At 36.0% G+C, this 16,193-nt stretch overlaps 1 protein-coding gene across 12 annotated transcripts in view; it reads left to right on the forward strand.

Annotated features, from left to right (window-relative positions):
- NEK11 (NIMA related kinase 11) overlaps window positions 1-16,193 on the forward strand; it is a 243,966-nt gene that overhangs the window by 82,643 nt on the left and 145,130 nt on the right. For all 12 annotated transcript variants that reach the window (XR_003518009.2, XR_003518010.2, XM_027583555.2 and 9 more), the window contains 2 exons: window positions 2,689-2,753; window positions 3,720-3,846. Coding sequence is in view for 10 of the 12 variants with exons in the window: in XM_027583555.2 (XP_027439356.1) it covers window positions 2,689-2,753; window positions 3,720-3,846 (192 nt within the window). In the remaining 2 variants the exon portion in view is untranslated. The remainder of the gene's footprint in view (window positions 1-2,688; window positions 2,754-3,719; window positions 3,847-16,193) is intronic.

The raw sequence follows: 16,193 nt of genomic DNA on the forward strand, positions 1-16,193 counted from the left end.
GTCAGTCACTTAACCAACTGCGCCACGCAGGTGCCCCTGTAGCGATACCCTTTATCCTTAATTTACCTAATACTGCTTTTTACCAGCTTTCTTTTGCCTAGAATATCTCTTCAACCCTCTTGCTTTCAACCTATGTCCTTACATTTTTTTTAAAAAGTGTGTTCTTGGGGTGCCTGGGTGGCTCAGTTGTTAAGCGTCTACCTTTGGCTCAGGTCATAGTCCCAGGGTCCTGGGATCGAGCCCTGCGTCGGGCTCCCTGCTTGGCGGGAAGCCTGCTTCTCCCTCTCCCACTCCCCCTGCTTGTGTTCCTTCTCTCACTGTGTCTCTCTCTGTAAAATAAATAAATAAAATCTTTAAAAAAAAAAGTGTGTTTTTTATAATAGTGCTTTTAAAAAAAGCTTAGTCCTGTTTCTTTGTGTTTTAATTCATGATTTTAGTCCATTGTGATTAACAATGTATGGAATGTTTCTACCATTGTATTTTGTTACACACCTTTTTCTCCTTTCCCTGCTTTCTTTTTCTGGTTTTTGAGTGAATGGTGGACAATATATATGAAATAGTGGAGAGACGTTGGGTGATACTATCTTATTCTGGAGAGGATCTAATTTTTTTCTGGGTGGTACTTACAGTAAGGGCAGATCATCTTGAACTAATGGGGGACTGAGTTGGTTTAAGGCTGGTTTCAGACTTTGTGAAGGCTGGTCTAGTTCCCGTTTGCCTTTATATCTAAGAAGTAGTCCTTGAGGGTTTCCAAAACCCTTCTTTATCTTTGTGAATCTCCTGAAAATTCTGCTTAGTTTTTAACCTCTTAGCAGTCACCTTCTCCTTAATGTCTTCCCCTGAACAACTTAGGATTCAGTAAATGCCTCAAGGGTAAAAGCCACACAGAATGTTAGACTCACTTCTCTTTTGTTCCCTTTTTTACTGGAAAATTTTCCCAAGTCCTGGCTGCCTTTGTAGCCCTGAACTGTAATTTTTGTCTTGTGAGCCCAGGAAAAGTGCTGCAAGCTCTAGGCCAGGGCATTCTGCTTATGTCAACTGCCCTGAGAGGAACACACCATGCAGAATGTTTGGCTCATCTAGAGCATTCCATTTCTTTCCAGGGTCTGGCTCCTCAAGTGCTGACTGCCTTTGTTTGCCTTAGCTGATCTCTGATATCTTCAAAGACCTACTCTTCTTTCTTTCTTTCTTTCTTTCTTTTTTTTTTAAATTTTACTCAGATTTTACGTTGTTCAAATGTTTCAGTGTTCTCTGCACAGCTGTGGAAAGTGGGAGATTTAATGTGAAATAGGCTTACTCCATTGTAGTTGGAAGCTGAGGTTTTATTCTTGCATTTTTAATTTCAATCACATTTTTCCCTTAAAATTCTATTTGGTTGGTTTTCAAATCAGCATCATCTTTTTTTTTGGATAGTATCCTTTTTCTATCTTATGTTTTTCCATTCCTTTCTTTATGATTTTAATCTCTTAAAATATACTTATAGTTTGAATCCTTTTAGATTATCTGAAAATCTCAGGGGTGTAATTTCACTGTATGTTATCTGCCGACTCTTAGTTTGCATTTGCTTCTGCCAGATGCCCCAAGAGTGTATAAGCAGCTGAGAACCAATTTTTATGTTAATTTCTTGGCTTGGGATTTCTGAAGCCATACAGATATTGCATATTTGAATCCCAAATGTGAGTGAGCAGAAAGATATGATTATGGAATAAGAAGAGAGATATTTTTTTCTCTGCTCAGAAGTTCAGACCTGTACAGATCAACTTTCTTGTCATTTTGTTTACTTGTGAGTGGATGTTTCTTAGGTCATTCTTTCAGTTAAGGTACAAACCACATATGGGATTCTGACATTTGTATCTATATATTCCAATTCTTCACATTACATGGGCTCAAGGTCTTGGCTCTTGCTTCTATGAGGCCATTAAAGCCATAGCATTGCTTACTGAGCTCAGCCCAAACCCCTAGGGCAACTGAGAAATCAGTACCTGCTGCCCACTCTGCTTTTCAGTTTTCTGTTTGTATAAACCCTCAGGGATTTGCTTCATTTTCTTGTAAGCTCAGCTGTGCATATGTGAAGATATTTATAGACTTTATTCCACATTTTTTGGATTTTTTTAGGTAAATGTTTTCAAGTTGTCTAGTTCTCTGTAATTCCAGAAACAAAAGTCTTAACCGACATAATTTATATTACTGGCTTATACATGTTATCTATTATTAAATATCATCAACATTATTATTTCTACAAATACATAAACCTGAATATTTGGATTTAATATATATAATAGGTTTTATATATATATATAACATTTATAGAACATATAACTATATATGTTCTATAAAAATATATATTACATAAGTACATTTAACATATATGTAACATAATATGTAATAGATTATATACAATAGATTACAAAGCTTTATGATAACTGGTCTATCAACTGAGTGTATAGTTAGTAAATACAGTACTATGTAGATCATGCTACAGAAACACAATAAAATTTGGCCTATTGAAATAGTGTAAACCACATCACTCTTTTCCCAACTACATGTTCTGCTGACTTTAAAACTCCTGTTTCCTCAGGAGAACTAGAAAATGCTATGGATTTGTAGCTATACCCATATATATTATTTGTATTATCAAAACTTTTATATTTTGCATGAAATTTTATGTCCTTTTTTGCCTTTTTGTAGGAGGATACTTCATCGAGACTTGAAATCAAAGAATATATTTCTGAAAAACAATCTGCTTAAAATTGGTAAGATTTTTAAAAATATGTATTCTAGAAACATGGGAGAATATATTCTAGATGTTATCAATATATCATATGGAAATATATAGTACCTAGAAGTGTTAGAGTAATCACTGGTTTATTTTAACTTCTCAAACTTTTGTTTTTACTTGAGTGGGGCCAACAAAACCCAATTATTTTGTTTCTGAGTATCTGATATAAATTGAAGTGTAAGACATTTGCTACATACTTCATAGATTGAACTAATAATTTTTGAGTTCCTACTCTATGCCAAGCACTTTGCAAGTAGTTAGAGTTGTTTTACTGACTTGGTTAATTAGTACAGGTTTCCTGTTTATTTTATCACAAGCAATTAGCAGTTATCACAGATAATTAAAATATTGGTATCATGGATTTGTTAATTTTTAGTTCTTCTTCAGAACTGTACCTCCACTTGGAACAGTTACTGGATTGTTGTTCTTCCTGTAAGATGTTCTTAGAGAGGGAAAGCCTAAAAGCATGCGACTAGTTAGATGAGTAAAGAGAATTTAATGGATTCAAATTTTTATAGTCATGTTCTTGAAGAGTCTCAGGTCTTTTATTTGAAATCTTTTCTTTATTGTAAATGAAGAACAAACTCTCCCCCCTTGGATGAAATCACAAATCATTATATTCAGCTCTCCAGAATCATTTTGCTTGTTGTTAGGCAGACCTGAAATAGCTTTTTGTTTCAAGTTGCTGGTTCTCTGTAATTCCAGAAATAAAAAGCTTACATAATTCACTTTCCTGGCTCAGTCTTCCTTCTCCTATAAGGCCTATGTTTTTAAAGCTATTCACTAGCATTATGTAATTTAAAAGATACCATTTTTCTTTTCTTTCCCTTTAAATGGTATGAGTCATTGCATATTAAAATTGTCAAATTAGACAGTTGTTAATTTCCAAGCTGATTTTCATTGCTTTAAAGTATTCATAAAAATTAATTATTATTTCAAGGGGATTTTGGAGTTTCTCGACTCCTAATGGGATCCTGTGATCTAGCCACCACTTTAACTGGAACTCCCCATTACATGAGTCCGGAGGCTTTGAAACACCAAGGCTACAACACAAAGTCAGACATCTGGTGAGTGGGCAGTGGGCTAGTCCAGATGATGTATACATCTGCTGCATTGAGAGAACAATGTGTTTCGTTTTTAGGCTCATTTACTTGCTACATCCGCTCACTTTATCCTTTTGAAGTATGAGTCATTCTTTGACCAGAGTAAAGGAGGGTTTTTTGGATTTGGAACTTGATTATTTCCATTATATTGATTTCAGAAATTCACTTTATTTATAGATAATTGGTTGGTTTGGATTTTTTTCTTCTTGAACCACAAAGAAAAGTTCTTAATGTATCATAAACATGTTAATAGGTTTCTGCTAGCCTATTAAATAAAGTATTTGTAATCCTAAACACTGTGCTTTATTTTATTTAAGATCAGCTTCCACCTCTGTGGGGAATGACGGCTTTATTTATTTTTTTCTTCTTGACACTTATAAGAATTTTTACTGAAGATACTAGCTTTTAAGAATAAACTTAAATAAAAAAATTTCTGGGTTTTCAATGATAGGTGCATCTGAGATTTCTCCATTTATCTGAGCTTTTGTACCAAAGGAATTTCTCATTCCTTGTCATGGAACCAGTTTAAATCTCAGTGCAGAAGCCATGTTTAAAATTGTATTCTATTGTTAGCAATAGATCCTATTTAGGGAAAATCTCTTTTCCTTTAAAGAGGAATCATATCATTTTCAGCTTGTTAAGGGTTGAAAGGACAATCTAGCTAGCTTTCAAAGATGAGCAATGTGAAAGATTATGTCTACTTCATTCTTCTAAAGACGGTAAAGTAGAAAGTTACCTTTTCCGTGGTTAGGGAAAAGTGAGCACAACAGGGGATATCCCTTTGGATTTTCATAAGGGTCATTACCCATGTTCTTGTTCTGGTGCCTCCCAAGTGGAAGAGAACACTGTCAACATTAGGTCTGGCTATGGCAGATAACCATCCATTCTGTCCCTTCACTTCACTCTTGGGATTATTCATTTCTAGGTCTTCAGTGTTTCTTTTTTTTTTCTTTTTTCATTGTTTCTACCCTGATGGTCTTTTCCAATTTACCTATCGTATTTTCTCTAATCATAACCTTCCCCTAATACCCTCCCCCAAAACCAAAACCAAAATAATAGACAAAAACCACAAAGGTATGTTCAGGGAAATGAGTTTCTTTACATTTTGCTTTATTGAGCATCTACTATTTGCCAGTGACTATGTAATAGCCCTTACGGTATAAAATTTAAAAAATAATAGGATTCCTGCCTCTGAGGAAGTCTTCTTGCTCTTTTTAGAGTGCTTTCTTCAGTTTGAGATCAGTCTTGGGCTTCAGATTGGATTTGAGTTACCTATTTACATCTCTTTTTATACTTAATTTTTTTATTATGGGCATTTAAAAAAGATTCAGGGGTGCCTGGGTGGCTCAGTCAGTTAAGCATCTGCCTTCGGCTTGGGTCGTGATCCCGGGGTCCTGGGATTGAGCCCCGCATCAGGCTCCCTGCTCAGTGGGGAGTCTGCTTATCCCTCTCCCTCTGCCCCTTCCCCCACTCCCATTGCTCTCTGTCTCAAATAAATAAAAATCTTCAAAAAAATAAAAATAGATTCAAATATATAATTTCTTCATGATTAAAATTACATGCTATGCCAGAAAGCTGTTTACATCATGTCATTTGAATTAAGACTAAATTAATTTATGAAGACTATCATTAAGCCTTTGGCATTACATGTAGCAAGAAAGCTGGCTCTTTGGGACAGTTATCTACATCTGCTTGCCAAATCAGATGTGTCTCCCCAGAAACCTGGGCAACAGTACCCACAGACAGAGGAGTAAAGCATAAAGTCTTTTTGTCTCAGTTGTGTCTATCGTAGTTATTTTTTTAAAAAACTACTCCTAGTATTTCATAAAGATTTATAGGAATATTCCTAATATGGGAATTATAGGACTTTCATAAAGAATATAGAAATTATCAGGAATATCAGAATTATAGGGTTATAGAATAATAGTAATAGTATTGCTATAATGTTTTAGGTTTATAAAAATAATACCTGACTCAGACAAAACTTAAAAAATCGAAAACCTCCCAAATATAAAAATACAGGCGAATTTTAATATATTTTGTGTAAGCATTAGGTCAGCTCTCCTTGCAGAGATTATTAACTATTCAGCAAGTACAAGCTAAGGATTTATCATCATCCTGACCCCAAATAATCACCTTATTATGAATTTAGTAATTACCTTGGTTGTATCCAAATCAAAATGAGCTTATCTGTTAATGAAATTTCTATTGCTGAACCTAAAGTGGAAAGAATAACAGAGAACTATTAATTATAGCGGCAGATACATAAGTGTGATGAGTTATCTTTGGGAGACACTCTTAGAAAAATTAGATTGAATGGGGTTGAGAATTTTTTTCTGAATCTCAGTATGTAGCATCTGTTTACTGTGGAATATTTTCTTACAATTGGAAACACTTGTGAATAATTGACAGGTGTTTTGTTTTAGCACTAATAGCTGTACATATTATATTTATAATGCTTAATGAAGAATTGGTATAATACTAATTCTATTTCATCTGTTAATGTTTGCCCATTGTAACCTTTCCTCTCTCTGCAATCTGTTAAACCTTTTGGGATTCATTTATTTATAGCAGTCAAATGCAGATAAGTCTCTCTTAAAAGTAGTTTAGGTTCTAGAAGTTTATAAACACTTACTCAGAAAGTTAGGATAATTAGGTTCATTGAGGACAATACTTTGAATACTGCCAATTTATATAAGCAATTGCTGAACACTTTTTCCCACACAGGAAAAATATAATATATGAGTTGGTTTCCTAGGCCATCTCTTTAAATTGATTTAAATTATGAATGGTTAGAATTTATTATTTTGGTAGGAGAAACAAAGGACAATACTATTGGAATAATGGTGCTATAATTAAACAGAAAATAAACAATATTTCATTGTTGGTGTTATCTGTCTTGTTGTGAGAAGTCAACCAGATGGTTCTTGATCTTGTGGCCCTATATTCCTTAGGTGATTTAAGTGGAGGGAATGGTGGTAGGAAGAGTAGGGGTGTCAGAGTATACTGTGAAGGTCTCAGGATTTTGCAAAAACCTGAGATCTGGTCCAAGGGTTGGCTACGTAAGGGACACTGTAAGAGTCTAGTTCACACTCAACCCTGGAGTCAGACTTTAGTGATGTTGGGCAGAAACATCAGACAAGGCTTAGCTATAGGTAGAAGAAAACAAGAGAGGAACCAGTACCTGCCTGACCTACAAGAACTAAGAAAGTATCCTCACAGGAGAGCGTTCCCAAATTGGACAGGGAAAGGGAGCAGGGTGGGATTTAGGAAAGGGAGAAATACAGACTAACTTGGCAGCAGTTTTTGTAGCTAATGTGGGGCCTGTAAGTTGCTGGTAGCCAACAGCCCCATCTTGGTGAAGGATGCTCTGGAGCAAGAGAGCCCATTTCTCTCCCCTCCCATGATCTGAAAAATTCTTATGTGGATTTAGAACTAAGCTGTTGGGCAGGGCATGCCTTCCTAGGCAGTGAGAACAGGTGTCATTGTCATTATTTTCACTCAACAGAAGCTGAAGTAGGAAAACATTTCATTCAAGTGCAGTAGATTTGGGTATTAATACCTTTTCTCAATGACTAGCATAAAATGACTGATACAAAATCTGAAGATAATATCTAGCCTGGTCAGTTTTACAAAGGTCACAATACAACTGCAGCAACAGAACCAGAATTGCTACTGTCTATGGAATGCTTACTCTGTGATTGACAGTTAATGTGCTAAGTGCTTTATATACCTATATAAATGTATTTATTTGTTACTACAAAAAAAAGCATACTATATATATTTTACAACCTGCCTTTGTTTACTTGCAAAAGGAAATATTGTACTGCCTTAACAAAATATATCTAACTATCATTTAAATGTTTGCATAGTATTTTATACTTGGACACAATAATTTTTCAACCAATGTTTAATAAACATTGTTTAATATTTTCTTTGAAGATTTTCTCTTTGTTTTTGTCTTTAAAGCATTTTTAGGGCACAATGTGTCTGGGTGTGGATTTACATTTATCCTACTTGGAGTTGGATGAGCTTCTTGGACATGTAGATTAATGTGGTTCACCAAACTTGAAAAATTTTCAACCATTATTTCTTTGAGTATTTTTTTCTCTTTTCTCTCTCTCCTTGCCTTCTGGTACTCCCATTATGTGCATGTGGTTGTGCTTCATGGTCTCCCACATTTCTCTAAGGCATTGTTAATTTTTCTTCATTTTTCTCTCTGTTCTTTAGATTGCATAATGTCTGTCAATCTATCTTCAAGTTCATTGATTCTTCTGCTAGTTAAAGTCTACTGTTGAGCCCCTTTGGTGAATTTTTTATTTCAGTTATTGTACTTCTCAACTCCAGAATTTCTATCTGGTGCTTTTTTGTAATTTCTATCTCTTTATTTATATTCTTCATTTGGTGTGACATTTATATCATACTTTATTTATTTAAACATGGTTTCCTTTAGTTCTTTGAACATATTTATAATGCTGCTTAGAAGTCTTCTTCTGTTAAATCTGACATCTGAGACTTCTCAGGTAGTTTCTGTTTCCTGCTTCCCCCCCCCCCCCCCCCCCCCCCCGGTGTATAGATATTTTCCTGTTTCTTTGCATATCTCATAATTGGTAAAAACTGGACATTTTGGATAGTATATTGTATCAACTCTGAACACTTATTTTCCTCGCTGCCCCCACCTATCTGGGGCTTGGTATCATTTGCTTCTTTTTTCATTTAGTGACATGCCTGGTTATTCTAGTGAAACCTATTTCCTTTCCAGTGTGAAACCTCTAGTGTTAATCCTCAGAGTATAGCCTTGGGCACATGCACAGTTAGCCTTGGGACAGTAGTTTTAGCAAGGCTTTCTGTCCCTTTCTCTGTTCTCTCTGTTGAGCTATTTCTGCTGGTATTACATCCTTGTTAGCCTTCACTAATTGCCAACTCATTGCTTTATTATTTTCAACAATTCCTTGAGGCATGCATTGCTCTCCAGTCTCTTCCAATTAAATTTGAGCCTCTTTGCAGATGTAGTTTTTGAGGCCAGTTTTTGAGCTTTGAAATTTGCCTATTCTTAGCTATCTCTTTCCCTGATTTTCTCTGATAAGGTAGCTAGCCTGTGGTTTAGCTTATTGTACTCATGGAGCTACCAATCTCTTAATTGCTTGCCACCAAAATCTTCATTGTTTCTGAGAGCTGGAGTTTAGGCTTGAATTTCCTACACTCTGTTCCAAATAAAATCAGTCTCTTTGGGGGAGAACTTCTGAATCCTCTCTTTTTATAGCCTGCCTTAGCCCTGGGCAAAATCTCTTAGCACTTCTCAGGAGCTGAAGGCAGGGACATGGCCACTTTTCTTAGAGTGACAGTCCTGCTCATGAGCAGGGTACTGACCAGGGGCAGTAACCTCTCTTCTTGGCTTGCCTCTCCTGGCATGGAACGTCCACCCTGTGAGCAAGAAGGGGCAAAGGTGATCAGTAATCAGGTCCCCAGTATTCTCTGTCTGCTGTTCCTGGAGTAAAGCCTCCATTCTACCTGTAGGGACTAGGTAGAAGAACGGAGCCCTTAATATCTTGGTTACAATCACCTGGAATTTAATCTCTGTAACACAGAGCTGGGGAGATGAGAAATGCTGGGAGCCTGCCCCTCTTGGAGAGGTATCCAAGCCTAGGACAGGTTTCTGGAGGAAGGGAGAACCCCATCTTATTGGCCACACCTGCTCAGAGTGAAATTTTTGTCACACTGAGCTGGGGGAGTGCCTAAGTGCCACAAACTCTTGTTTTTACTGAGATTTAGTAGATTTTCTTGAATAAATGTTTCTTCATTTACTTTATGCCCTTAAGACAATTTTTAGTGACTTTAAATTGCTGGGGGTGTTGGTAATTTTCACCAGTTATAGTTGTTTTGCTAGGGAGCAGGTCTGCTGAGCTCCTCAGGATGCCATTTTGGAACTGTCCTCTCCAAGGCCTTACTGTTGGAATTAGAGATTTTTATTTATTTTTTTCCTCTGTTAAACAGTGGAAAGACAACAGACTGGAATAGGGAGAGGTTGGTGGAGACTAAAGAAGGGAGATAGGCAGGCCTTCTATTAATTTCATACATTCCCCTACTTCTGATGCTTTGCCCATCTTAAAAGAACCTATGGAAACTATCAGAGATGATTAAAGCAGTTGGAGCACAGCCATTCAATCAAACTGTGAAGCAGTGCACGTCGTTGCCACAACCAGCCTTTATGGAGTGGCTGAGTGAATAACCATTGGCAGTGGAAGGATACTTTGATCATTATTTCTATTGCCAACCCACCTTCTCCTTCCAACTTTGAACACTGTCCATGTTCATTTCCCAAACTTTAAAGTTGATATGGAATCTGTGATTCCATATACTCCAAGAGCAGCTAAAGATTCAAGGAAAAAAAAAAAACCACAACCCTTTCCCTTTTATTTTCTCCTCAGCCACACTGATCTCCCTGTTTTCCTCTCATTGGTGTTGCTCCCATCTTCAGTTCTCCCATTGGCCAAATTCTTATGGTGTGGAGGGCATGGGACCACCACAGTGGAGGGAGAGCCAATGATCTTCTTTCAAACATTGTGCTCAATAGTGGAAGAAGGTAATTAGAAAGACTGGTATGAACAGGACAAAATTTACCCAAACTTTGTTTCTAAAATTTTATGGGTCTTCCCCAAGACATGATAGTATATTGGCCTGATTTGGTGGAAAGAATGCATTCACCTTTGCTTTTAAATATTCTTTTGAAAATTCAGTTCCTCAGACACATTAGCCACATTTCAAGTGCTTAGTAGCCTCATGTAGGTATTGGTTATTGTATACAGAAATATAGGACATTTCTGACATTGTAGAAAATTTTACTGGACAGACCTGAGCTTTTCTGCTCCAGACCCTTTAGGCCTTATCCTGGGATTTTCTTGCATTCAAGCAGCTTTTAGATTGAGCAGATCCTCTAACAGTTTCAGCTGCTGTTCTTGGATGGGCCCACCATACTTTTCAGTAAGTACTTTTTGACTGTTTTGAAGTTATTCTGTTTTATGGTCCTTCAGTCACTCCGTTGATTCCCCTGTTTCTTCTTACACAGATGCTGATACTGTGCAGGCCATGTGGCAACTGTGGTTTGTCTCCTTGTCTTCACTTCCTTGTACTTTGAGGTGTGCAGGGACACCTTGCTACCTAACTTTGTTGAAAATGTTGGCCATGGTTTTTGGTTTTGCTATAGAGCTGCTCTGTTTTACATGGGAATTTAAGGAAGATCCAGGAACTATGCTTCTGATGTAGCTACCACTTTTCCCCAAAAATTCAGAATAAAAATTTTAACAAAAATCCCTGCGTGGTTTGTATGCATATTAAAGCTTAGGGAGGACGATTAGAGGTTCTGGGACATGATACGCCCTTATAAAATGGTTGCTATATAATATTGCTTCTGAAGTGTTAGTTCAAGCTGTCTAGTATCTTTCATTATATTTAGATAAAGTTTATATTGATATTCAACTCCACCTCAGTACAGACTTATTTTTAGGTTACCACACACTAAAGCAAAACCCACTATTCTTTTATTAAATTTCTATTACTATTTATTCAATTGCTTAAGTTATGTGTACTCTTTTCTAGATGGATATCAGGATGATCCTCAATTATGTAAAATAAAAATATTATCTAGAAGATCAGTAAAGCTGCCCCAACCCACTGGAGTAGTGCATTGCTGTGCATTAGGCTTCTCTTGGCAGAGTCTGGGCAGATTTCAAAGGGTAAATTTAGTTACCTTGAGACAAGACAAAGTCTGAGTTACATTTTCAATTCATTATCAACCTGTGCTTCATAAATCCTTTGGGTAGTTCTGGTCATCTTGGACAGATGGCAAGTTTATGGAGTTCAGGTGTAATTTGCTTCACACACACCTGATCCCAGCCTTCCCTTTCACTGCTAAATTCCCTCCCTTAGGGATTTATTTGCTTACTTCTTCACAGTTGGCTGTATTTTGGAAAAAAGAAAGGAATGCAAATCATAGACTTCTAAGTAAAATGCACCTCTCCCTTTTTTTTTTTTTTTGCCAACTTGTCCCCTTCTTTCCCCCCAACCACCTCCCCACTTTCACATCACCAGATTTAAAATCTGGGAGTCAAGTAAGAGAAAAATCTCCAAAAAGGATGGAATTGATGCGTTCAAGTTTACATAATTACTTCCATAGAGAAATGTTTGGTTGGAAATTGGAAAAAATTAAAACCGTAGGTACACAGATATATAGTTGCTAGAATAAAACTATATATAATAGATAGATTTTTAACTTGTAACAGGATAATAAAAAATCTTTTACCCAAAGTGCCAGGTGGTATCTCTAATCAGATTACACCCATTCCAGGCAGGTGCACAGGGGCCAGAGCAGGTCCCTTTCTACAAATCACTGGCTGATAAATGAAGTCTTTTCCATGTGCTCAAGTGCAAATAAATCTTACTAGACCAAAATGAGACAGGTAAGTGGAAAGCAGTATGCCTTCAGTGTAGCTGAGAGGATTTCCAAAAAAGAGAATAGTCTTGTATCAAAATTGATTGATTATTGAGTTAGACTCTACATCTAATTGTTCTGTAGTCCTTTAGCCAGATAATTTCACATCGTTTTATAACCTTAATACATCCACCACATGTGGCTTTGGTAGAGTTATGTCTCCATAAAAGCAGGATTTGACTTCATGATCAACTCATTGTACTTAATAGACCACTAACCCCCTTTCCATGCCAAGCAACAGGAAAACGGCCAAACTTGCCAGCCTTCCTTTCCTTGCCACAGAGGGTCTCACTGTTTGTGTGCCCTACATTTGCCATGGTCTGATGCTCTGCATGGCTTGTCTCGGGCCCCAGGGTTCCTTGAAGGTGGCTTATGGTTCTGGGTAGGACCCAAAGTAAGCCTGGGAAGTCAGCCCCTGCCTGAAGGTCTTCTATCAGGGTTAGCCATGATTTCCAATTCAAAAGAGTCTCTTAATGATCAGAAGTGCTCTGGTTGATACAGCATTGAGAGACAGGATGGCATAGAGTGTATGTCTCTAGAACTAGACAACCTGTTGCAATCCCAGATCCCCCAGCTACTCAATATGGAACCTTTAACAATTGACCTAATCTTAATGGTTTCCTCATCTGAAGAATGGTCTGCTTCATTAATATTGTTATGAGAATAGAATGATTAAATGAGTTAATATATGTAAGGAATATAGAAAAGGGCCTAGCTTATAGTGAACATCATTAAAATTTCAGCTAGTATTTTCCTTATTGTTATCATTTTATTACTGGTGGAGATAATATAATAGTCTGCTCCCAAGACAGCTCAAAATGTCCTGTGTCGGGAATTGTTGCTCTCATCCAAGCCTTCCAACCTGTCAGAGCCAGGAGAGATTGTCTGGCTTTGTTCTGCTTTTAACCCAAGCCCTGAAGAAGCCTCTGAGCCCATAGGAGCTGCATTAAATCCTCAGAAGAGAGTATGTGGGTAGAGAGGGATTGATAAGCCTTTTACTCCTTGGACCTGTGAGTTTCATTCCTTTTTTCAGTGTTCAGATAATTGCATGTACATTGGGTTACATAGCAGGGTGTCGTCAATGTAAATTTTTTAAAAAAATCTTGAATGAGAACAATACCAATACCAAACAAGCTGATTTAACATGGCACCTTTCTCCGCAAATTACTTCCTTTCTCTGAGCTTTGCTTTTCTCACTGATACAATGAGAGTTTGGAATTAGCAAATCTTGGTAGATCCTGTAGCTCTACTATTTTAAACATTCTCAAGTTCAAATTAGACCCTTCTTTGGGGGAAAATAAGTAAGTATATTGGGGCAGTTTATAGCACACAAATATTTTACATGTATCCACACAAATAAAAGTATTTGGTTCAGTCTGATTATATTTTCCTATTAATGTATAGCCCTCCCCTCTCTTTTTGTTAAGGAAACTTTTTTCATAGTATAACAAGTACTGACTTGACAGTGTCTTTTTCATTTTCACCGTTCTTATGAGTGTATAATGGTACTGCACTGTGGTTTTAATTTGCATTTTTCTGATGACTGATGCTGTCAGACATCTCATATTTGGGGCCATTTATTGTCTCTTCAAGTCTTTTGCCCATTTTTCTCTCCTTTTTCTTACTGATTGTTAGGAGTTTTAATTAATTAATTTTTTTACATATTCTGGATACCAGTCTTCGATGGATATTTGAATTGCAAATGTCTTCTCCCACTCTGTATCTTCCTTTTCACCCTCTTAGTGGTGTGTTTTTGTGAATAAAAGTTCATAATTTTAATGGAGTTCATTTTATCAGTCCATAACTTTATTGTTAGTGCTCTTTACATTTTGTTTAGGAAATCTTTGCCTACCCCAAGATCAGGAAGATATTCTCCTGTTTTCTTTTAAAAGCTTTATGTTATTTTTCATAGTTGAAAAAATGGGTGATTTTTGTGCATTTATATGGTGTGAGATAGGAGTCCACATACATTATTTTCCATATGGGTATTCAATTGGCCCAGCACAATTTTGTTAAAAAGATCATTTTTTTTCTTCTACCATAGTACAGTTTGTCTTTGCATTAATCAAATGATTGAATATGTGTGGATCTGCTTTTGAGCTCTGTGTTTTGTTCCATTGGTCTATTTTTTCTTCTTTGCTGTTATCACATTTTCATAAGTAATTCAACTTTATAATGAATCTTGCTATTTGGTAATACAAGATCTCCAAATTTGTTCCTCTTTAACTACCGTGGCTGTCTTTGTCCCTTTGCATTTCTACATAACTTTTAGAATTAGCTTGTTGATTCCCATAGAAAGTCTACTAGGATTTTGATTGATATTGCATTGAGTCTATAGATCATTCTGGGAAAAATTGTCATCTTCATTATGTTGACTCTTTCAATCCATGTATGTGGATCTCTCCCTCTCCACCCCAACCCCCTTTTTTTAGGTGGTCTTTAATTTCTCTTAGTGATGTATTGTGGTTTGCAGTGTAGGGCCTTGCACATCTTTCATTGGATTTACTCCTATGTATTTGACATTGTATGATGTTAGTGTAAGTGACATTTTGCATTTCATTTTTTAAATGTTTGTCACAGGCTTATTGAAATGACCTTTTATGTACATAACCATGTTGAAATGCTTAATGACAGTTTAATATATTTTTTCTAATCTTTATATATATTCTTTATATGTATAAATATATTTATATTTTTAAAATTTTTTCTGCCCTTATTCTGAATAGCACCTTCGTTACAGTATTGAACATAAATGGTGATAGTAGACATACTTATCTTATTCTCAATTTCAAAATAAAAGCATAAACTTTCAATATGTCACCAATAAGAATAATATTTACTATATATTTTATAGCTCTAAAAAATGATTGAAGAAGTTCCTTTTTATTCCCGGTGTACTAAGAGTTTTCTTCCTTTTAAAAACACAAAGGGGGGATGCCTGGGTGGCTCAGTCTGTTAAGTGTCTGCCTTCAGCTCAGGTCATGATCCTAGAGTCCTGGAATTGAGTCCCACATCGGGCTCCTTGCTCAGGGGGGAACCTACTTCTCCCTCTCCCTCTGCCCCTCCCCTGCTTGTGCTCTCTGTCTCTCTCCCTGACAAATAAATAAATAAATAAATAAATAAATATCTTTAAAAACACAAATGGGTTTTGAATTTTACCCACTGCCTTTTTTTGCATCCAAGTATAATTTTTCTCTTCATCTATAATGAGATATATGCCATTGATTGATTTTAATAAGTCCACTTGGTTGTTATATATTATCTTTTTAATATAGCATCATTTTCTATTTATAATATGCATACGTGTGTGTATTTGGAATTTTTGAATCTATGTTCATAAAAAAATTGCCTATAATTTTCTTTTTCTGTATTATTCTTGTTATGCTTTATATCACAGTTGTGCTGACTTGTTAAAATGAAGAGATTAAATAAGATTAGTGTTCTTTATTCCTAAAACGTTTGAAAGATTTTTCCAGTAAAACTAACTGACCCTGGAGGGGTTTTTTTGTGGGGAGCTTTAAAAAAGTTTTTTTTAATTATTGTTTTAAATATTGCTTTGATTAATGTTTTTATTTTAAAAGTTTTTTTAAATTAATTATTTTTATTATTTATAATAGATGAAGGACTATTCAGATTTTGTATTTTTTCTTGGTATCAGTTTGGTAAGTTGTATTTTTTTAAAGACTGTTCATTTCATCCCATTTTTCAAATTTACTGGGGAAAAACATGTCATCTTAATACTTTCTAACAGCTGTGGAGTCCATAGTGTTGTATACTTTTCCATTTTATTGTTTGTGTGGATTTTTCTTCTTGTATTCTTGAT

This window comes from Zalophus californianus, chromosome 1, assembly GCF_009762305.2.
Source record: "Zalophus californianus isolate mZalCal1 chromosome 1, mZalCal1.pri.v2, whole genome shotgun sequence".
In the NCBI taxonomy this organism is placed as follows: domain Eukaryota; kingdom Metazoa; phylum Chordata; class Mammalia; order Carnivora; family Otariidae; genus Zalophus; species Zalophus californianus.